This window comes from Sphaeramia orbicularis, chromosome 24, assembly GCF_902148855.1.
Source record: "Sphaeramia orbicularis chromosome 24, fSphaOr1.1, whole genome shotgun sequence".
Lineage (NCBI taxonomy): Eukaryota > Metazoa > Chordata > Actinopteri > Kurtiformes > Apogonidae > Sphaeramia > Sphaeramia orbicularis.
Genome location: NC_043979.1, coordinates 42,647,633 through 42,670,598, shown reverse-complemented (window position 1 = coordinate 42,670,598; position 22,966 = coordinate 42,647,633). Strand labels below are relative to the sequence as shown.

Sequence of the window (22,966 nt, the reverse complement as noted above, 5' to 3'; positions counted from 1 at the left end):
TCAGTCCACTTTCCGGACATCCAGAGCTCCATGTCCGTCTGGTGGACCTTCAGCTCCTTGGAAATTACGTAAGAGAAGGACCCATTTTGTCTTTGGATTTTCACTGCATGTCACCGCATAATGATTTTCATTTCTATATTCACCTCATTTGCATACAGTAGAAAGATTCACATTTTTCCCAGTGTTCCACACTGCAAGACCAAAAAGACAAAAATAACGGAAGTCAGGGGTGTCAAACACATGGTAGTTCAGGGACCACATACAGCCCAATGTGGTCTCAAGTGGGCTGGACCAGTAAAATAATGAGGATAATAACCTAATTAATAATCCAATTTTTTTTCTCTTTGTTTTAGCGTGAAAAAAGTTAAATTACGTTATTAAAATGTGAATAACCTGAACAACCATGTACAACCTGAAATTTCTTAGAAAAAGAAATGCAATTTCAACAATATTATGTTTAAGCTTATTATTATATAATCTTATACTTATTAGCAGGTCTTATATTGTTAAAATTGCACTTTTTCTCATAAGACATTTCATTTTGTTAATATTTGGTCAGGTTATCTATATTAAAAAAGCCATGTGGCCTCTGTGTGAGTGTGTGTGTTTTTCGGGAATCACACAAAATCCAGACTGCTGCAGTTTGGCATACTTATGTATTTTTGGTCAAGGAACACAATAGTGAAAACAAGTTGATAGGACCAATATTTTCAGCGATATTAGTCATTTTGGAATACAATACCCTTACAGTCACTTTGCTATGCCCAGAACGCTTTGGCAGTGACTGCTGGAGAAATGCAGGACAGCATGCACGAATAACAGCATAAAAACTAGCACATCTGGAACCCTTGGATCCCTACAAGTCAATGCGTTAGTTCCCATTTAATTGTGAAAATATAGTTTGTAAATGTAAATATTTTCATAATGTGATTTTACTTTTTTCATATTAAACCAAGAAGGCAATTTGAATTGTCATTATTTATTTATTATTATTATTACTGTTATTACCATGATGATGATGATGAAGTTATTATGCTGTTTGCTGTATGTGGCCCCAGAACTAAAACAAGTTTGATATCCTTGACTGATCATCTCTTTAGTGTAATTTTTGCACTTCACATATTCATCCTGTGGACCAGATTGGACCCTTTGGCGGGCTGATTTTGGCCCACGGGTCATATGTTTGACACACCTACATAAAAACCATGACATGTAAAGGAAAATGGTGTAAATGACACAAGATGAGACCAATACAAGACCAAGAAATAAAAGACATCAGACAAGAAGGGTATGATGCAACTAATTAAATATATTTAATGGAAAGTAAAGAGACAAAAACACTGTGTAAAAGTTGACAGCAGATGACCCAGACTGGATCAGAGAGAAGGTCTGAATAGAGTAAAGTTAATATTCATTATTATCAGTCTGTTGTTCCTTTCTGATTTGGTGTCAAAATGATTTAATCGTACATGACTTTTAGACTCTGAATGTCTCAGATCCTGGACTTTGTCTCTTTTACCGCAGATCTTCTCAGACTGTCCTCCTTCTGGTGGATTCCATGTGGACTCATGCTGTTCTGAGGTCTTTCTGTCTTCAGAGTCTGATCTGAATGAAGGCGCCCGTTTGTCACGCGTTAAAACCGGACTTTGTGAATGAGTCCGGTCCCTTCCGTTCCATCCGTTGCCATGGAAACCCGTTTAGCTGCTGCAGTGCGGGGTGTCGAGCCTCCTGCTGGTCCTCCTACTCTGCTGACGAGTCCGGTTCTGATCCGGTTCGAGGGGTCCCTATGTGAAATTCCTTTCATTCAGATGCAGACGCTCAGCTCTGACATGTTTTAGGGCATTTCAGAATAAACCCAACTATAATCCAAATGATGCTGTATGATAATAAGATGAACTTTAAACTTTGGTGATGTTTGACAGTGATTGGTTCCGCCCTCTGTGTGGGCCAGACAGACCACAGTGAGTCCAGAAACATCGACATTTTATTAAATATCTGCTGTCGGATGTACTGAGTGGGCCAAGAGGATCCGAGGTTTTTATTTCACAGCATTGGTGATTGGAAAAAAAGGGGGGAAAAAAAGCAGGGGAAGAAATACCACAGAGGCGTCATAGCGCACATTTTAACGCAGTTCGGCGTTCCGTCGATTCCGCACAGAACCGCAGAAGAACCAGAGGAGCAGGTGGATGTCTCATCTAAAGACATGTCTTCTGCTTTGGTGATTCTACGCCGAATTGAAGTGCGGGTCGTTTCCAGTTATTAAATTCTGGTTTTGTGTTTTCACTGGGTTTATTTCTGTGTAAATCCGCAGAAAATCTGTTGAGCGCAAGTTTTGAGCGGAGTCTGGAGGAGATGAACAGACGGAGTTTTTTCATGTGTGATGCTGGGAATAAAAAGTCATGTTTTTTGTGTTTGATGTAAGTGTCATCTCGGTTAAACTTATTGTCTTTTCGGACAGAGTGTGATTGGACTGGACTGACTGATCTGGAGGATATTTTATTCAACAGATGTTCTTCACCAGAGTCCAGATTTTAGTCACGTCGTCGCAGTCTGTGGGAGTCATTCTGCGCCGAACCGAGCCCCGGATGGGTCCATTCGGTGGGCTCTGATCCGCTGCCTCTCACTCTTGTCCTTTATCCGCTGATGATCGGAGACGCCTTATAATAATAGACTTTTTTACGGACTCTGGCGTGACGTTCCTCCGCCCTGGACGCATCGAACGGGGATCGCCTTGGAAACGGTTCAGCCCCTCCTCCCTGCGCCGCTCATCGGGGATGATCGGTGCCGAGCTCCGCCGCCTGCTCTCCCGCTAAGTTCCGGTACCGACCCGGTCCGGCTCCGGTGAGCAGATGTTTTCCGGCAGGATGACTCTGTATGGGCAGTTGGAGGATCTGCAGGACCTGGCATTCATCGAGAGGCCGATCCGCAGGAGTCTGAAGGTATGTAGAACCTTCTCTTATGTTTTCTTTTTTTTTTTTTAATTGAGATGAAGAGGGACAGTGTTACATGTTACTGGACACATGTGATGTTTGTGACATGAGAAGTCCTGGTAATGAGGCTGAGATTCCGTCATGTTGATGAGTCAGTGGGTGGAAGATCAGCATCAGCATCAGCAGCAGAAAGAGAAGAAGAAGAAGAAGAGGAGGAGGAGGCAGAGGGGAGACCCGCAGCGTGACGCAGTTTCACACAGACAGACCGACAGACAGAAAGATGGAGAGACAGGTGGAGAGACAAATGGACAGACAGAGAGACAGACAAGACAGACAGATAGACACAGAGAAAGAGAAATGAGGAGACAGGACAGACAGATGGAGATATGGATGGAGAGACAAATGGACAGATATAGAGAGAGAGACAGGTGGAAAGACAGACTGACACACACATATATTTATATATATATATATATATATATATATATATATATATAGAGAGAGAGAGAGAGAGAGAGAGAGAGAGATGGATGGAGAGACAGGACAGACAGACACATAGGTGGATAGAGACAGACAGACATGGACAGACAGAAGACAGTTCCAGTTTAATGTTTGTTCAGATTCTTAGTGTTCATGTCTTTTGTTTGTACAGATAAACGCATACAGGATCACTGTCAGTCATTAATGTTGGAAGTTTCATCATTTTATTTCATTTCACTTCATTTTATGTAATTTTTTTGAATTTTTGGTCTGTGAAGGTGGAGGAGGGGGTGGGGCTTTAGGATGACAATGTGATGATGTATTTAGGGGGCGGGGCCTGGGAGAAACCCCAGCGTCATGACAACGTAGACACACACCCCCATTTCCTCCCACTCACACACTGTCTGAAACCATCCAATCAACTTGTGTGTGTGTTTGCACTAAACCAACCAGAAACGGGTTAACAGTTGAGTTCACATCTGTCATAAAACCAGTACCTGAACTGTAAACACACACGTGTCATGTCAGAAACATGTGGATTTAATGACCAGAAAATCCACTGGCTGGATTTACATCTCAGTTGTTTCTTTAAAACTCAAACCCAACGTCTGCTTTAACAAAGAAACAGTCTACAAAGACCTGATGAAAATCACTCATAGTGTGTTTAATCATATTTAACCCAACCAGGATCTTTTCTTAACCTGAACCAATGAAACCTAAACACATACATGAGTGTGGATGTGAACTCAGCAGATCCACCTTCCACAACACTGACCTGAAGACCAACGGGGTTTGTCCTGTTCAAAATGAAGGAAGCGTGTCCATTCTGATCATGTGACCACACCTTCAACTGGCCAGTTATTAACACTTTAAAGCTGCTTTGATAATTCTATGATTGATGAAAAATGACATTTTGTTACGTCTGGTAACCTGTTTACTGTTATCTTATCATTAACCTTAGAGCATCTTATTACTTTGTTTGTATATTCTCTAGTTTGTCTAAGAATGTTAGCCTCATAACATAATTGCCTAAGTCATATTTTTGGCCAAACTGTGATATCTGTATAAAATTAAGCAGCAGGATAAGATAAGATAAGATAAGATAAGATAAGATAAGATAAGATAAGATAAGATAAGATAAGATAAGATAAGACTTTTTTTATCCCACCACAGGGGAAATTTGACAGTTAACAGCAGCAACATACAACAAGCAACTGCAGAGAAAAAGACAGGTAGAAAAAATACAAGTGAAAATGAAAAATATAAAGAGTAAAATTTTTTAAAATGGTATTTATGTAAACATTTATATAAATAAAGAATTTGAATAGTAAAGTTATGCAGATATCATAATTATGCTTTGAGGCTAACATTATTAGACAAACTACAGAATATATGACAAAGTAATAGAAGTCACATTGATGTAAAATTTAAACCTTTTTACAGAGTCCTAATGACAAAAACTAGATAAGTGTGTGAAACTATGTTTTTGTCAGCCTGCAAGAATGTGTCAAACCCTTTTTGACTGTCATATTTCTATAAAGCTCCAGTCAGAGAGAGTGTCAGATGATACTATACTATATTATACTATACCATTAAATAACATACTATTGCACTGATACTATATTTTTCTCTGGTGTGTATTTGTTGTTCATCTGTTCATGTTGTCAGTAACTTGACTTTATTCGAGTAGACACAGGAAACTGAGGTGAAACCTGAGAAACTGAACTGGACTCAGATAATGGATCAGGCACAAACTGAATGTCCATTGCTGTTTTGTTTGTTTGTTTGTTTCAGTCAGCTGAGGAGATTGATCAGCTGACTGTAGATGAGGACCTCAACGACATTGAGAGGGCTGTGTACCTGCTCAGGTGAGTTCTGGGGGCGGAGTCACCTCCACAGTGTCAGACCTGTCTCAACCGTCCTCCTTCTTTCCTCCATCTGTCAACACTGTCTTCCTCCTTTCTGTCCTCCTTCCATGTGACCCAGTAAATGTGCATCTAATTAAACCCCAAAGTTAATTTTCCTTCTGTCGGTTCCCAGCGGCTCTAAACCAGTTCACTGAACTCTATTCAGTCTGCTCTCACAGAACCAACATCATCTCAATAACCACATTAAACCACTGAAATTTTCTAAGAGTTTAAAGTTCATTTCATTGGTGAGGGGTTGGTGCTATATTCACCAATATTTGGCTATCAGAAGCTGATTTAATAATTCTATTCAATCGCAATTAATCTTCACTGGTTGCAATAAAATATTTGTACCTCTTTTTGTGATGTGATTGTAACAATGGGATTTATTCTTAATAGATAAAGTGTAACTGGGACTCAGTATGTAATCATTGCACATGGTCAAAGGTGATACTGATGTGTATAAAAAGGAATTAAAAGAGGAATGTGTGTGAAAACAAATTATTCCAAGTTTATGGGCAATAGTGTATTAACACTTTGTAGTTCACTCGTACAAATACTCTGAAATTCAAAATGTCAACCTTAGTGTGCTATTGGAGGACATACCCAGATTCTATTATGTTTGTGAAATTTTTGAAAATTTTTTATTGTTATGTAGAAATTCAAGGTCAATGAAGTTACCTTATTTTGTTCCTTACCCATAAGTGGCAAAGGAAAAAAAAAAATCCAAGAAGTATATATAAAAAATACAAGAAAAACACATGTAAGGTGAAAGGAACATGTATGTAACCACTTTTAAGAAAGGGAAAAGATAGCATATTTACTAATTCAGTTAATAATTACCTTAATGACTCCAAAAATATCAAACCATGTAAAAAGAACAAAGCACACAGAACCTAGTCTAATGAATGAAGAAGTTGTGAGAGTGTAGATGTGTGACAACAGGTACCAAATAGTTTCCAAAATGGTGACTGAGGTCACATGGGGGCAAGGATGAAAAAAAAAAAAAATACAAACAAGATGGTGGATCCAAGATGGCTGTTTGGACCATCTGGGGTGAAGAGGATAAAGGAATGTGGAGCTCTGGGGTTCCAGTTTGTTTATGGAGGTGCCAGGTGAGGTTTGAGGTTGCAGAGAGGTTAGTCAGTTTCAGGCAAAGGTAAACTAAACCAAACAAATTAACTCAATGCATGAACTTTAATGGAGTTTGTGCCTGGCCATGCTGTGATATGTATGCACGGGTAACATTACTAAGTCCATGGATGAAGAGATGAAGCTTTTGGCATCCTGTTTTGAGTCCAGTGAGCTGCAGACTTGGAAGGTTTTCATACTGTTGAGATCCGTGTTTGTCCTTTGTCCTTGTATATTTGTCTGGCTGATGTTGATTCCATCCTGTTGCCCCAAGGCTCAGCTGACATAGTCTGTGTTAAAACCACTGGCAAAAAAATTCATAGCTGAACTTTACAACAGGGTCATTTCAGACAGGCACTCACACTGTCCAAATTATGGACTCCCAATATCCTATTAAAAGTATAATAAATCTGATTTGTTCTTCAGACAAACATGGTTCAAGACTAACTTCTCTACATCTACATTCTTCAGTCTTCTGTTTCCTGTCTATATTTCCATGTTTATGTCCTGTACCTCCTTCTTAGCTTACTATTGTTTCCTCCCCTCTGTAGTTTTGGTCAGGAGGTGCAGAGGGTCAGTGTTATCAGTAACCTGCCGAGTCTGGTCCGTCAGAATCCAGCTGAGACGTTCCGTCGGGTCGTTCCAAAGGTCCGGGTAGGTCCACGTTTCCATCTGTTCACTGTGAACATGTTTCTCTGTCAGCGGGTTGATACTAATAAAATAAAATGCAGATGTAAACATGGAATCCCCTGTAAAGAAGACAGTTGGGATTAAAATCAGTTCAAGAATCATAGTAAAATAAACATTGTCTTTACAACCCTGAAGTGTAAATACATTACATTACACTGTCATTGAATAAATTCATCTCCAGAAACTTTTCATCAAACCAACACATGAAGTTATTTCATCCTTGCAGCATCTCAGTACTTCTACACTTTAATATTTTTTTTTTTATCTGTCTGCATTTCTTTCTGATAGATAATGGTTCGCCACCATCCTCCAGGTTTTTAGAAAACATTGGACAGTTTTTTACCTGGTATTTGTAGTTTCAGCATCTCCTTTCAATCATTGTCTCACAAGTGTTGTCCAACTGGTGGTCCTCAGTTCATCTTTGCTCCTGAAGGACTAGACCTTTCTCAGGTTTTGGACCAAATCAGGATTACAGTGACCTGGTTCAGATCTGTGTTATTTATTAATATTGTCTCCATTCGCTGCACTTTTTTCATTGTTTTATTCTGTTGCGTCTCTTACATAGTTGTTGAATTTAAGTATTTGTTGTGTTTGTGACTCAGGAGGTCCTGAATGGAGCTGGAGCTGAGATCCAGTTGGCAGCAGCTGCATCCTTTTTAACCATCCTACAAGATGACATCATCCTCATCCACACCCACACCTACTCCATTCTGAAGACTGTGCTGCTCCACCTGAACCACAGAGACACAGGTAACCTTCACATGTTCTCAGACCAGGAAATATCCAAAATTGTTCCATTTATTGATTATGTTATGCTACTGATTTTGCTCTATTTGTGGTTGATGTTGCTCTGTTTTTTTTCTCTGTTTGCCAGTTATGTTGCTCTGTTGATGGTATTGCTCTGTTGTTGTTTTCTGTTTGTTGCAGCTGATGTTCTTCTATTTGTTGCTGATGTTTTCTCAGTGTTCTGATGGTTGATAATGCTCTGTTAATGTTTCTGTTTCTTGTTGATGCTGCTCTGTTCATTGTTGCTGCTGGTGTTATTCTATTTGTTCATGACATTGCTCTATTTTTCATTGACGTTGCTGTCTTTGTTGCTCTGTTTGTTGACAGTGGTGAGCAATGCCTGGTTGGAGACCCTGCTGTCAGCCATTGGCGCTTTACCCAAGGAGACAATCAAACAGGAGGTAAAGCGACACCTGATCCAGATCCATACTCCATTTATGAGATTTGTTTTGTATCACTTGTCTTTACTCTGTCCCAGGTTTGTTCTCTACAGTGGGATTTATGTGCCAGTCTACGCCTCTAGGGATTTCTTTAAATAAATCTGACCTAAAACATGCTCAGATTCTCACTGGATGAAAAAACACTGTAGCTGTAATCATTTATTTATTGTTGGACATGATCCAGTCTTATTTCAGTAACTGGTCTAGCCTCCACAGATACTTATAGTGTCCACAGAATATGATCCCAACTGCATTCTGACTTCTTTGCACAGCCAGTGTCATTATTTCTGGCAGCAGATGTCACCTTCCAGACTGTTAAATACTGTTAAATATGCTGGTGTGGTATTCGTTGGTCATCGTCCGGTGGAGGGTAACAGCAGTGTTGAATCTTCTCCATCTGTACACCATCTCTACAGCTTAATAGTCGACTCCGAACATTTTAGAAACTCTTCGGAAATCCTCTCCACCCCGCTGAGCATCTCGGCGTTTCTACTGATATTTTCAGAAATCTGTCTTGAGCTATGACACACTTCTATAAAGCTTCACATCAGACTCTGACAGTGCAGATCCACAGTTATTTAGCCTGGTATCCATGTGGCTCTTTGAAAACGGCTGACGCTGATGTACAAAAACCTACGATGGTGTCATGTCCACAGCAGAAATTTGTCATTTAACCTGTTCACCTGTCTGATAATCAGATGGTCCAATGTTTTTACCACACAATATGTTAAAGACTGGATCATTTTCAACAATAATATATTAACAAGTTAAATGTCTTTAAATATTTTTAATTTTGGGAAGTTTTAAGATGTGTTTTTAAATCTGGTCTTGTTTTAGGCCACATTTAAAGACTTGACGGACTCAAAAACACCACTGTGCCTGTCTGTCTGCCTGTCTGTTATCTGTCCACCTGTCTGCCTGTCTGTTAACTGTCTACCTGCCCACATGTCTGTCAACTGTCTTCCGGTCTATCTGTCTGTTAACTGTCTACCTGTCTCTTAATTGTCGACCTATCTAGCTGTCTGTTAACTGTCTACCTGTCTGTTAATTTTCTATCTGTCTGCCTGTCTGTTAACTGTCTACCTGCCCACATGTCTGTTAACTGTCTACCTGTCTATCTGTCTGTTAATTGTCTACCTGTCTGTTAATTGTCTACCTGTCTGCCTGTCTGTTAACTGTCTACCTGCCCACATGTCTGTTAACTGTCCACCTGTCTGTTAACTGTCTACCTGTCCGCCTGTCTGTTAACAGTCTGTCTGTTAACTGTCTACCTGTCCACCTGTCTGTTAACTGTCTACCTGTCTGTTAACTGTCTACCTGTCCACCTGCCTGTTAACTGCCTACCTGTCTGTTGACTGTCTACGTGCCCACCTGTCTGTTAACGGTCTGTCTGTTAACTGTCTACCTGTCCACCTGTCTGTTAACGGTCTACCTGGCTGTAAACTGTCTACCTGTCTATCTGTCTGTTAACTGTCCGCCTGTCTACCTGTCTATTAACTGTCTTCCTGTCCACCTGTCTGTTAACTGTCTACCTGTCTGTTAACTGTCTACCTGTCCACCTGTCTGTCTGTTAACTGTCCACCTATCTCTTAACCGTCTACCTGTCTATCTGTCTGTTAACTGTCCGCCTGTCTGTTAACTGTCTACCTGTCTATTAACTGTCTTCCTGTCCACCTGTCTGTTAACTGTCTACCTGTCTGTTAACTGTCTACCTGTCCACCTGTCTGTCTGTTAACTGTCCACCTGTCTGTTAACCGTCTACCTATCCACCTGTCTGTCTACCTATCTGTCTATTAACTGTCCACCTGTCTCTTAACCGTCTACCTGTCCACCTGTCTGTTAACCGTCTACCTATCCACCTGTCTGTCTACCTATCTGTCTATTAACTGTCCACCTGTCTCTTAACCGTCTACCTGTCCACCTGTCTGTTAACTGTCTACCTGTCCACCTGTCTCTTAACAGTCTGCCTGTCTCTCTGCCTGTTAACTGTCCGCCCGTCTGTTAACTGTCTACCTATCCATCTGTCTGTCTAGGTGCTGAACCCTCTCCTCTATCAGTCTCAGCTGTCTCACTCTCTTCAGGCTCGTCTGGCCAGCTGTCGCATTCTGGGAAAAATTGCCAGCAAGTTCGATTCACATATGTGAGCTGCACCACATCTTGTACACATTGACACATTAACACACAAACTCCCTGTAAAATGACACAATATTCTATGTACTGAAGCATCACAACAGTTTTTTTCTCAGTTTTGTCTACATAGGATGCTAACTAACTGACCAGCTGTATGAGTTTTGATGGCTCCAGTGTCGGTAGGTTCTTGGCTCCATCTGATCTAATGTGACCCGGTGTGTTTTCTGTGTCAGAGTGAAGAAGGAGCTGCTGCCTCTGGCTCATTCTTTATGTCAGGATGTGGAGTTTGAGGTCAGAGCCTCTATGTGCCGTCAGCTGGAGAACATCGCCAGGGCCACAGGGTAAGAATAAGACAAACACCAAACAAGTAAACAAAAACAGATGATGACAGAGTCCGTCCTGTCCTTTAGGGCTGAGGACACTAGGACGGAGCTCCTGCCTGAACTGGTGGAGTTGGCTGGAGATGAGGAGAGCAGTGTACGCCTGGCTGCCTTCGACACCATCATCAACCTCATGGAGATGATAGACAGCGGTGAGTCAGCAGTAAATAAAAAAAAAAAAAAAAAAAAACTGTCCAACAGAAGAAGATAATTCAATACTGTACCTGAGTAGAGTTTTTAGGTATATGAACTGTTTTTCTGGCTTCTTTTACTGCTTGACTTTTAACACAAATACATGTCCTTTCTAGGCTATAGTTTTAATGCTCTTGAGGTTAATTATGTGTTATTTTTATTTTTCATTTTTCTGCTTGAAACAATAGCATAGAAAAGATAATCCCATCATCAGTGAATCTCGCACATGAAAAACAAGGTAGAAAACAATGTAAAAGTGGTATCAGATGAATCAGACAGTTAACGGACACTCTGTTTGGTGTTATAATATTTCAGGTCTCTTGCTGATGTTTTAAAGTGATTTACACTTTGGAGGGAACTTAATGTTCATTATTTTCAGTCTGTTTTTTCTGATTTAAAGTTAGCAAGGTTTAAATAGACTTGACATTAGTTTAATATGATAAGGTTCCATTGAAATCTCCTTCAAAGAAAAATATGAAAAAATAAAATACACTGTATATGATGATAATAAATGAAACTGTGGATGAATGTCAGAGTGAGATTTGATGGGAGTGGTAAATGAGAGCATACAGAATAATAAGTAAAGCTCATACCAAACTAATAATAACTTCACAAACCGTAGTAAATAAGACAAGAAAATGTCCTGATTTGTTCTTATTCAGAGAGGGAGAAATGTGTACCAGGTGTCAGAGAGAATTCATTACTCAACAGTGTGGTACATTAGTAGAATCTGCCCCGTAGTAGACACTCGAAACACCACAGCTAGAGATCCCTCCTGTATCTAGACTTATATACAGAGCTGAAAATCTTGTGTTAATGTTTAAGCAACGTCTTTAAAATAGGATTGTTCACACTCTGGGTTTTCTCTTAATATTTCATTACCCTGTTTCTCATTTATTGCTGTCTGAAAAATCCTGATTTTCTAAGCTGTAGTCATGTAGTGTAGTCGTCTTTGTATGCATGTGCAGTCAGAGGAAAGTCCATTTTCCAACTTTAGAATATTTCACTTCAAGGACATTTCAGAGACTTTCACTGCAGTAAAGACATTGAATCACTACTTGTGCTTTATTCTACGTTGTTCCAAAGTATGCATAGTTGACAGGATGTTGTACTCTCAGACGACAGGCTCCATGTCGTGGTTCCCCTGGTGATGTCTGTGTGTGACTCGTCGTCGCAGGCGGACGAGGCCGTCATGGCGTCTTTGTCGTTCCAGTTTGGGAAACTGTGCAGTGGTCTGGCAGGTGACCAACATGTGTTCCACTTTGGTTTCTGATGATTCCTGTCTGTGTGTTTTTTGTGTTGATTTTGTGTGTTTGTTTGTTTGTGTTCCAGACTCCTTGTCAGATGAACAGAGGACTCGGCTGTTGCAGAAGTTCAAGTTGTTTTCTGTCTCAGGTTTACAGACTGAAGGAAACCACACTGAAACCAGCAGTGAGTCTACACTGATCCGCTGCAACTGCTGCTACAACCTGCCGGTACAAACACACCATTCATTCATTCATTTTTTTGAACCTCTTAATCCTCAAGAGGGTTGTCGGGGTGTGGAGCCTTTCCCAGCTACTACACACACTAAAACATGTAAATTACTGAGTTTATCTGTCAATCAGACTTTAACATCTGCAGGGCCCTCCCACTCTCCACAGGCCATGGTTGTGTTTGCTGACTCCGCCCATTTCCTGTCAGAAGTTTACCCATCGTTTGCCAGTCTGTGTTGTGACCCTGAGGTCAGCGTGCGACGAAGTGCAGCTGCTAGTTTCCACCAGGTCAGAAAAAAATCTGTAAAATTAAATGTAAATACTTGTGTTTTCTCCACTTGGTTTGAGTGAATATTAGGTCAAAGGTTCATGTAGATCAGCTCATTCATTTAACAGATTAAACCCATTGTGTTCATTTTTATTTGTTCCATTGTTTAACCATCATCTTGTACATTTAAACCTATAAAAACACTTCGATCCAGAATTTGACTCATCCAGTCCATGAGTCTCATCCTTGATTCAGATTATTTTCAGTTGGTTTTATGAGCCATAAGTAGTTTAGTTAGAATTTTATTTTGAGAAAGTGACTGGTTGAATTCTCCTTAGACCACTTACCAAACAAAGCAAAAAACCAAAACCAAGCTGATTTTACATAATATTCTGTTTCAGTTTAGTATTGGTTCACTGGACTTGTATTACAGTCTGAGGTCAGAGGTCACTCATTGTTTCATAATTTCCATGAACTGGGTGTATTTACATGATGTTTTCTTCTTCCTTTTTAGGTGGTGAAGCTTCTGGGTTCAAATCCACAATTGGTTCATAAAGAGCTTCTGTCTCTGCTGCAGGATGATGCCTTAGAGGTCAGAGGTTACTGAAATATGTCACATATGGCAAATATATATTCATATTTTCAAGTCTGTAAATGGGTCAGTGCAGAACAAGGATTTTTAACAGGTCTATTTTAAAATGATAATCTACGAAGCTGATAAAACATTCAGAATATTTTATAGCAGAGATTCATTACAACACTTTAAACTGAGCATTTGCTTTACTGTTTTTTCATCCAGAGGAACTGGCCTTTACACGTGTCATCATATATTCATATCTCCAGACTTCATATAAGTGTTTTTGTTGTTTTATTGCCTCTTTTCCATTTTCTAAAATCTCAAATGCATGTTATTGAAAATAAATGGATCTTATATGCAGTGTCATTGTATTTAAAGCGAGTAGACGGGGTGATGTAAACTGGTTACGTAGTCTGAATTGAAGCCGCTGAAAGTCATAAACATAAACATAGTAAGATGTTGAATCCAATCTGAAGAATCTGGACACCACATGGAAATTTCAAGATGGAGCTGCGTGTTCTCCAGGAAACACTTTAAGATGTTTTGTTGATGTTGTTTTTGAGGTGTTGGACGCTCTGATGAATCACCTGGAGGAAACTCTGGAGGCGGTTCTTTCCAGAGGAGAGAACACATCGGTGGACAACAAGGTAACAACACAAGCAAACAAGCAAACAAAAAAGAAATAACACTGTGGGCCAGATTTACTGAATGTTCCAGAGTCTCCTTCTTGGTCTTAATGATGAGAAAACGGATCAAGAGATTGACCATTCGCTTGTCCGCATCTGCACTGATCTGGTCTCTGTACTAGATCTTGGTGGTTCAGAAGGAGCTGAGCCATAAGGCGAGGTTCTCCTCTGACGTTGAGGTGGGTCAAAGTCATCTGGGTCTCTGCCTTTGGTACAACTATCTGAGTGGAGCCCCAGGGTTGGATGGGTCATATCCCTCAGTTGGCCTGGGAGCAGCTGGGACGTTGACCATTGGTTTTGGTCATTATACTGTGTCTTCTATAGTTGGATTTAACAGTCCATGTTGTCACCTCGAGGCTTCGTGTTATCTTTCAAATTCAGAACCATGGACAGTGCATCTTTTTTCCACTGTTTTACTGATGTAGGTTTAGACCAGGAGTGTCAAACTCATTCTAGTTCAGTGGCCAAATTTGATCTGAAGTAGGCTGAACCAGTAAAATAACAGCATAAAATGGAGAGAGGAGGATCTCATCTCCTCTGGGTCACTGCCTTCTTTTTCAATATTGTATGCATTGAGGTTGAAACCATCAGTCAGATCATCCAATTATGATGGTGTGAAGCTGATCCTGTTTTTTTGTGCTCATTAAATCTGGCCCCAACTCTTTCTTAAACCTTTTTACCTCCGCCAAGGAGGTTATGTTTTTGCCAGGGTTTGTTTGTTTGTTTGTTTGTCTGTCCGTTAGTGTGCAACATAACTCAAAAAGTTATGGACAGATTTTGATGAAATTTTCAGGGTTTGTTGGAAATGGGATAAGGAAGAAATGATTAAATTTTGGTGGTGATCGGGGGTGGGGGGGGCCCACGGGGGGGCCCATTTCCAACAAACCCTGAAAATTTCATCAAAATCTGTCCATAACTTTTTGAGTTATGTTGCACACTAACGGACAGACAAACAGACAGACAAACAAACAAACAAACAAACAAACAAACCTTGGCAAAAACATAACCTCCTTGGCGTGGGGGGGGGCCCACAGGGGGGGCCACTGATCAGCCTTGGCGGAGGTCTGCGCTCTCCGAGTGCTTCTAGTTACACTTTTGTTTCTTTGATGGTTCTCCCTTGGTTCTGGTTCTACTGTGGTCCTCTTGTTCCCCTCATCAGTTCCCAGAGCTGCTGTCGGCTCTTCTCTTAGCGGAGCAGACAGTTGGATGTTCTCTGCGTTGGAGGCTTCATGAGAAGCTGTTGCAGCGTTACAGCTGTTTGGCCCGACTGCTGCCTGGAGACATTCTGCACCAGAGCTTCTCCCCACGAATCTTCATTATCCTCACCACCAATGTCAGTACACCACAGCACAATATTCCTCCACAACACAACACGCTGTGAAGTTCAATAACAGAACATGCTTGCCATTTGCAGAAGGTGTTGCCAGTGCAGAAGGAGGCTGCTCGGACTTTCTGTACATTTCTCCGCTATAATCGGAAACAGGAGCAGCGCCAGGAAATGATGGAGCGACTGATCCAAGGTCAGAGTTCTGTCAGGTGATCTTTAATGTCATTGCAGTGTGAATATTTGGAGTTTATTTATGAGGACTTATCAGCTCATTGTATTTTATTATATATACTATATGGACCAAAGTACTGGGACACAAATTCAGGTGTTTCTTTTCTAACAGGGGTCTGGGATACAAAACAGTAATGACAAATGTCATAATAGAGTTTTGTATTGTAATAAACATCATTTCATTGCAATGGTTAGTTTTAAGTTATCTTTGCTTCCAAAATGCCTTAGAGATGGCTTTTACTTAATTTCTGTCCACATGGATTTTATTTTATTTTATTTTTTTTATCCATGACTGATTTTAAGCGCTCTAAATTTCTAAAATATTTTTCGTGCTCTAAATTTCTAAAAATTTTTTCTACCCCAGCTAACCATCTACTTTCTTCACATCTCACTTAGAAAGAAAAATCTCCCATTAAACTTAACTTTAAAGGAAATATTGATGTTCATCTCAAATCAGTATAAAAAGGATATCTTACAGCTGTAGCCATGATGTGTCCCAATATTTTTGTCCATATAGTTTATAAACATCAGTGTTTCCTTAAAGGTTAATGGGACTTTTTTCTTTCTCAGTGAGATGTGAAGAAAGTTGATGGTTTAAATAGCAGATATGTTTTCTATGTTATATTTAAAAACAAATGTTCTTGACATTTACTAATCATTGAATTCTGTTTTTATTTACATGTTCCACAGCATTTCAGCATTTTCAGACTTTGGGTTGTACAGTGTGTGTCTTCATCGTGTTTCTGTGTGTGTTCTCATTGTGTTTATGTATGGACTTTCAGATCTGGCTCAGGGACGAAGCTACTGGAACCGTTTGAGGTTCCTTGATGTTTGTGAAACGGCCACTGAGATTTTCTCCAGGAAATACTTTAACAAACACTTTCTGATCCCAGCGCTGGAACTCGTCCATGACCCTGTTGCCAATGTCAGGTAAGTCTAACACCTTCCTGTCCTCCCAGGCCGCTAAGGGGGGGGGGTTGTCTGTCCTTGTATGGGCAGTAGGCAGGGTTACTACCAGTAGTAACGGTAGTGGTTTAACCACATGTCTCAGTAATGGGATGGTAAGTAATTAAGTGTTGTTTGCAAAAGCTACACTTTTCCAAGTAAACCTGAACAATATGGAAGCACACAAGAGCTTGTAAATAAAGTAAAACAGTGGACAATAAGTGATGCTACCAACATGTAGAGATGTCCATTGTATGAGCACTAAGGACTATGAATGTGTGAGCGAATGAATAATGGATCAATAATGTAAAGCGCTTTGGATGCCTTGAAAAGCGCTATAGAAATCTAATCCATTATTATTATTATTATTATTATTATTATTATTATTATTAGTAGTAGTAGTAGTAGTAGTAGTAGTAGTAGTAGTAGTAGTAGTAGTACTACAACTTTTTGCTGTGTTCCTGTAGCTCAACTGGTTAAATCAGTGTAGTTCAGCTTAATTTAATAATATAGTCCTGCAGTAGTCTGTCTGAAAGGGTAACTTGCATGTTCTCCTGCTCACCTGTCCATCAGGTACAAGCTGTGCCAGTTGTTGCCACGATTACGCTCATCACTCCGGCTGCCATCTGACAAACAACTGCTGCAACAGCTGGATTTCTGTGTTCAGAAACTTCTCTGCAGAGAGAAAGACAAAGACGTAGTGGCCACCATCCGCAAGGTACAACCCACCTGTGTCCCAGAACTGGATACTGTGGTCAGAAGGTTCATGAGATGCTTTCAAATAAGAGGAAATTCATAGGTCTAACCTGATACCACTTCATGTCTCTGTGGAAAAGTGAAGCCAGAGTATTTGTGTTATAGAGGTGTTATGTTGGACTAGAGCAGTAGAGTCACTTCTGACTGAATCTGAAGAGTGATCAGTCATTAAGGCTGTAAATCACATATATAGAGTTTATCTGATCACAGGTGTTTTCAGAGAGGAAGGGGCTTAAACCAGATGAAATGAAAAGCTGAGTCCAGAGGAAGTGCAGACTCTGGTTCCACTCAGATTACTTCAAGATCAGTGTGATTAAAGGAAATACCGAACATTTATCACACACTAAAGCTTTAGGCCCTATTTTATTTCCTCTTTCAGCACAAGTACAAGTTTGAGTCATTAAGAGACATTAGGTAACATCTAAAAACTATACCTTGTCTGAACAAAAGAACAAAGAAAAGTATAATTAAAGAGACATTAAGCTTCAGTTCGTAATAGATTGCATGTTACATATCAATAATATCTAGGGTGATCTCAGATCCTTCTCAGCCATGTGAATTTAAACAGAAATCATCTGACTGTCAGTAGTTCTTGGAGCTCCACATTGGGTTTTTACCACCAGCAAATCTCTTTCTTTGCTCTGAAAACACATAGACCGGTTGTGTGAGCCTTATTTACCTCATAGTGCCAAATGGATGTAACTGATCAATAATCAATAATAGATTCACTGTTTTTCAGACAGTGTTGGAACTGGACAAACTGGAGCTCACCGAGCCGGTAAGGAGCATGTTCTTCACACATTCAGACGGTCACCTTTTAGTTTTCTTAAATGAATGTGTGCAGTTTCAGAAGCGGCAGGAGAAGGACTTACTGGATCAGAAGAAAGAGAAGGAGGAGACTCTGCTGCTGGAGATGGTGAGGTTCAGCATCACACATTATTGCTACATCCAAATTGTCCAGACGGTTTCATTGATGTTCTTGTGTCGTCAGGAGCAGTTGGAGCGACAACAGACTGAAGCCAAAACCAATGACAAACTCAACGAGAGAAAACGTGAGTCTGAACAAAACCTCTACCTGCTCTCTGAAAACAGCTGCTTCATCTGTTCATGTGATTTATGGGAACAAAGCAGGGTCCTCAAGAGGTTTGTGGAGGGATTAGGTACTGTTATTTTGGTTAGACCTAGGGTTTGTTATTTGACTAAAAACTACACAAATATTTCTGCACCTCTCATAATGATGTTAAAGATATGTATGGTTCTGTTTCCTATGTTTGCTTTAGTAAAGTCTGCGTTAAAGGTGTGTTCTTATATGTGATGACAGTCGGTAAAACACTGTTAAGTTACCTAATTCTGAGTATCGGCTCTGTGAATTGTCTTTATTTGACAGGAAGAGACAGTAAAACCAGTCTGTCAGCAACCAAGTCCATGTCCGTGTCATCTTCTGGAGCTACTCTGACCTCATCTGGTAAGAGCTCTGAGCTAAGACCAGTCTGGTCCAGATGGAGGCTTTGTCAACACAATGTGTGCGAGTTTATGTGGTGTAGCCTCCTAAACCCAGTTGCCACTGGTACTGGAGGCAGCCACAGTTCCGTCTGTTGCCATGGTAATGCTATTTATTTGCAACCCTTGTGGCAATATACACATTCCATACATCCACGCAACCAGAAGAACATCAGCCAAAAGCTCAACAGACTCAACTGACAGATAATAGAATACAATTCAAACAACCAGCACTTGAATGGATAAATATCTGAAACAAGCTAACAATCTGAGACCAACATATGTCATGAATAATTTAATAAAACAACAGACCAATTCAACAAACTCTGCACCACTAAGCTAACATTTAGCAAATCCAACAGTACAAGTATTATTTTTCTACCATTAAAACTCACTGATTGAGACAAAGAAGAGCAAAAATAAAGCTCCCATTATGCCACGATGATGACATATTTTGTTTTACTTTTGCTGCTTTCTGATCATAACTTTGTAGTATATGAATTAAACTTCTCCTATCGTTTACGTTACATTGAAATGATTCCCACTGGATACAAATGGCTTAACAGGTTACAGATGGGGTTGGATCTTGTGTGATCCAGTTGATCCAGTCCTTTGGTGGAATTAGAATATGGATTATGCCTATGATGATGGTGTTTGTTGTTGTCTGTGCAGGGAAGGAGATGAGAAAGGCCAAACTGTCTCGGAGTCGGTCTCTCAGCAGCCAGCCAACGACGTCCAAATCCACCAACTCAGACAGACCTCTGTAAGACCTGACACTTTATTCAAAGTAAAGACAACAGTTTTGCTCTGACTGAAAAATAAAACAAAAGACCAATAGGTGGATCAGTGCAGTTGCAGTGCCTGAAGTTTTGGTTGTTTTGATCATAAACAGTTTTGATGTGTTTTGAGGCAGTTCTGCTCCTGTGTTTCAGAAAGGTGAAAGATCTGAGCAGTTCTTCTGGATCTGGAAAGTCCTCCATGATACTGAGCAAAGGTACTGCCTACATGCATTCATCTGGCTCTTCAGGGTTTAGGACAGACAAGAACAATGCTCCACATGACACCATTATCATTTTCTGTTACGTGTAGATGATTCCCTGAGGACTGCCCACTTCACTATGGCAACGCTGTCCCAGACCCCATCCACCTCATCCATGCCAGTCCTGATCCGCAGCAACACCACAAGCCTCCTGGAACGCACCAGTACATCAGACCATAGGACCAGTACATCAGACCACCGGAGCAGTACACTGGACCACCGGAGCAGTACACTGGACCACAGGACCAGTACCCTGGACCACAGGACCGGCACACTGGACCACAGGACCGGTACACTGGACCACAGGACCAGTACATTGGACCACAGGACCAGTACGTTGGACCATCGCAGTAAGACAATAGACCAGCGCAGCAGCGGAGGGAAGGACAGCCAGTCCAGAAAGCTGTCAATGTGAGTTCTGAATTAAACATTCTTCCAGTAGAACCCAGTTAATACTGGGATTCCCCAGTTAGTAATTAGTGACTATGGCTTCGTAACAACCCAGAATTTACAAAAACTTACACAAGGTTATGATTGATAGAGAATGATATGATCAAAGTAGTTCATTTTCTCCTCCTTATTTTCCTTTTCTTCTTCTTCCCTCTCTTCCTCCTCCTCTATATACAGTAGCTAACAACCTAGCTGATTACTAGCTGACGTCAATGGAATATTGATTTTATATAACTTTATACACATTGTTTATGTAATGTGACTTCATATGCATTAGCTGACTTTAATGTGGCTCATCTAATGTAGATGAACACTGGTGGCCAAAATGTTTTGAAACTTGGCATATTTAAGAGGTTTTATCTGTTTTGTTTTGTTTTTTTTTTTTTTTAATTGGCCATTGAAATGAATGAAATATCTACAAAGTCATCCTTATGCTTTATAAACCACAGAATAAAGCCATTATAAGGAGATATGTCATCTTCCTACAAAAAACAATCTGGGCCAATTTCACTGTTAATGTCACACCATCATGTTCATTCACAGAAGAATCCAAATTCCTGGTGAAATCACTCAGCTGTATGATTCTGTTGAATGTACAAGGTCTATCCTGCACATTAAGGAAATATTAAAGTTAAAAGTGGATAATAAAAAAAACAATAGGACTCACTTCATCTGATATCCAGAGCAATGTTCAGAGAAACTATTTACATGTTTCATGTATGAAATGAAATCACATTTTGGAAACAGAAAAGGTCAATAATTTCAGATCTGTCAGGTGTTCTAATAATTTTGGCCACCACTGTATCTTTACATGAATCTGCATAATTTTTATGTGTTTTGTCATAGTTTAATAGAAGCACAGTTGTGACATGTCCCGCCCTGTCAACCTCTGTCAGAGCTAACACTGCATTAGTTACACTCCTCAGTATATACGGACTACATTCTGTAGCTTTGTCAAATAGATAGGTGACAAACAATTGGACACTAATTGAAAGTATTATCCTGAAACATATGTTGACTCCACATTTGGATAATGTTTATTGCTAATATTCACTAAATTTCTTTGTTTGAAAGCTCTTTAGAACATGTTGGAGATTAATCTAGGTTTTGATGTCTTTCAACTCTTTTCTCTGTGTTGTAAAGCTGACTTATCTGCAAATTTGAGCCATTCATTACTTTTTCATATCTTCTTTTTATTCTGCAGAAACAGGAAGTCCAACTCATTTAGCGTCCAATCTGGACGGGACTGATGCCGTCATCATACCTGCGCTGCACTGTCAGCCAATCAGACTGCAGGGGTTGGTTGGTGTCCGTCCATTCAAACAGCTGCTTCTTCATACTGAGGACATTGACAATGATGACGATGAACTGCCTTACAGTCTCTTACAGAGACAGTAGAGTCTGATTGTATTGCTTTCTACTGATGTACTGAGCACTGTGTAATCCAATGATGATCACGTTCTGTCACCTGATTGGTTCAGTAAACTGTCAGTCACATAGAAACTGCTCCTGTGTTATTGGTGCATATACTACAAATACCAGATTCTGTATCACAAAAAAGTTTCTCCTCACATGCTGTACTATGACTAAACTTCACATCATACTATGCAATGACAAAATTTGACTTCACATGCTATACTATGACCAAATTTCACATCATAGTATACTATAGCAAAATTTTCTATTATAATATACTATAACCAAATTTCTCAACATACTGTACTATGGGCAAATTTTTCATTATACTATATTTTGACCAAATTTCATATAATATTTTACTACGACCAAATTTTATATCATACTATACTGTGACCAAATTTCACAACATATTGTGTTATGACAAAATTTCATTTGATACTATACTATGATCAAATGCATATTTTCCAGCATTCATCAACGCCCCGCAGTGGTCAAGTGGTAAGGGTATAGTTTGCACTTTAAAATTGGAATTTTTTTAATTTTCAAAATTTACTCAAAACGGTTCCACATTTTTCAAAATGGCTGTCCAGAGGTTTTCCCAAGATGTTTTACACATTTATTCAAACGGTCATCATGACCCCCAGTGGTCAGCTTGTAGGGAAACTCTTCTGAATTTACTCAAACTGTCAAAGGTAAATCAATTCTACCCCCGGTGGTCAAGGAAATGTTAAGTGCGCCCTCTGACGGACAACTTGACAAACTACACCAATCTGTGAGCGCCAAGTTTTTCTCTGGGTATGGAAAACGGATGATCTCAGACTTTATGTCTGGCAGAAAATAAATCTCCAACTATAGTTTGTTATAAGACAAACTGCCTGTCCCACATTTTGTTATGAATAACAACCAATAGATGACAGCATTGCGCCAACGGAATGTCTCCTCAAATTATGCGAGAGGACGATTTCACCACGTGCAGGCGCAATGACTCGCCAACATCAACAACAGTGGCAAACTGGACAGAAGTTACAAACGAACCTTTAAATGTTTGAATGAACATATCCAAAGCATCAGTTAAAATCTTAAATGTTGGTCTAACTGCAGATAAAATGCTTAAAAAGTGGCCTATGATGTGGAGACTTAAAAGATAAATATTTGTAGTTTCAGTATAAAGTTCAGTGGCTCATGGTAGTAGGAAAGTATGTAAATCATACAGAGACCAGTGTTCAG

At 39.9% G+C, this 22,966-nt stretch overlaps 1 protein-coding gene across 6 annotated transcripts; it reads left to right on the top strand.

Annotated features, from left to right (window-relative positions):
• The first annotated feature begins 1,516 nt into the window (after nucleotides 1-1,516).
• ppp4r4 (protein phosphatase 4, regulatory subunit 4) lies at nucleotides 1,517-21,827 on the top strand. Of its 6 annotated transcripts, none has more exons than XM_030129167.1 (26): nucleotides 1,519-2,218; nucleotides 2,312-2,939; nucleotides 5,205-5,278; nucleotides 7,000-7,102; nucleotides 7,741-7,888; nucleotides 8,252-8,325; nucleotides 10,398-10,504; nucleotides 10,728-10,835; nucleotides 10,905-11,026; nucleotides 12,185-12,307; nucleotides 12,399-12,541; nucleotides 12,710-12,829; nucleotides 13,324-13,401; nucleotides 13,950-14,033; nucleotides 15,232-15,405; nucleotides 15,487-15,592; nucleotides 16,413-16,560; nucleotides 17,149-17,293; nucleotides 18,071-18,109; nucleotides 18,176-18,247; nucleotides 18,323-18,383; nucleotides 18,719-18,796; nucleotides 19,504-19,594; nucleotides 19,764-19,825; nucleotides 19,921-20,281; nucleotides 21,525-21,827. In XM_030129167.1, exons 2-26 carry the CDS (start codon nucleotides 2,850-2,852, stop codon nucleotides 21,568-21,570), a joined length of 2,757 nt encoding a protein of 918 aa, XP_029985027.1. In that variant the 5' UTR covers nucleotides 1,519-2,218; nucleotides 2,312-2,849; the 3' UTR covers nucleotides 21,571-21,827. The 6 variants fall into 6 exon arrangements, with proteins under 6 accessions (XP_029985030.1, XP_029985028.1, XP_029985029.1 ...); XM_030129166.1 differs by having other exon boundaries at nucleotides 1,519-2,417; nucleotides 2,508-2,939; XM_030129170.1 differs by having other exon boundaries at nucleotides 1,517-2,939; nucleotides 18,182-18,247.
• Nucleotides 21,828-22,966: the final 1,139 nt, after the last annotated feature.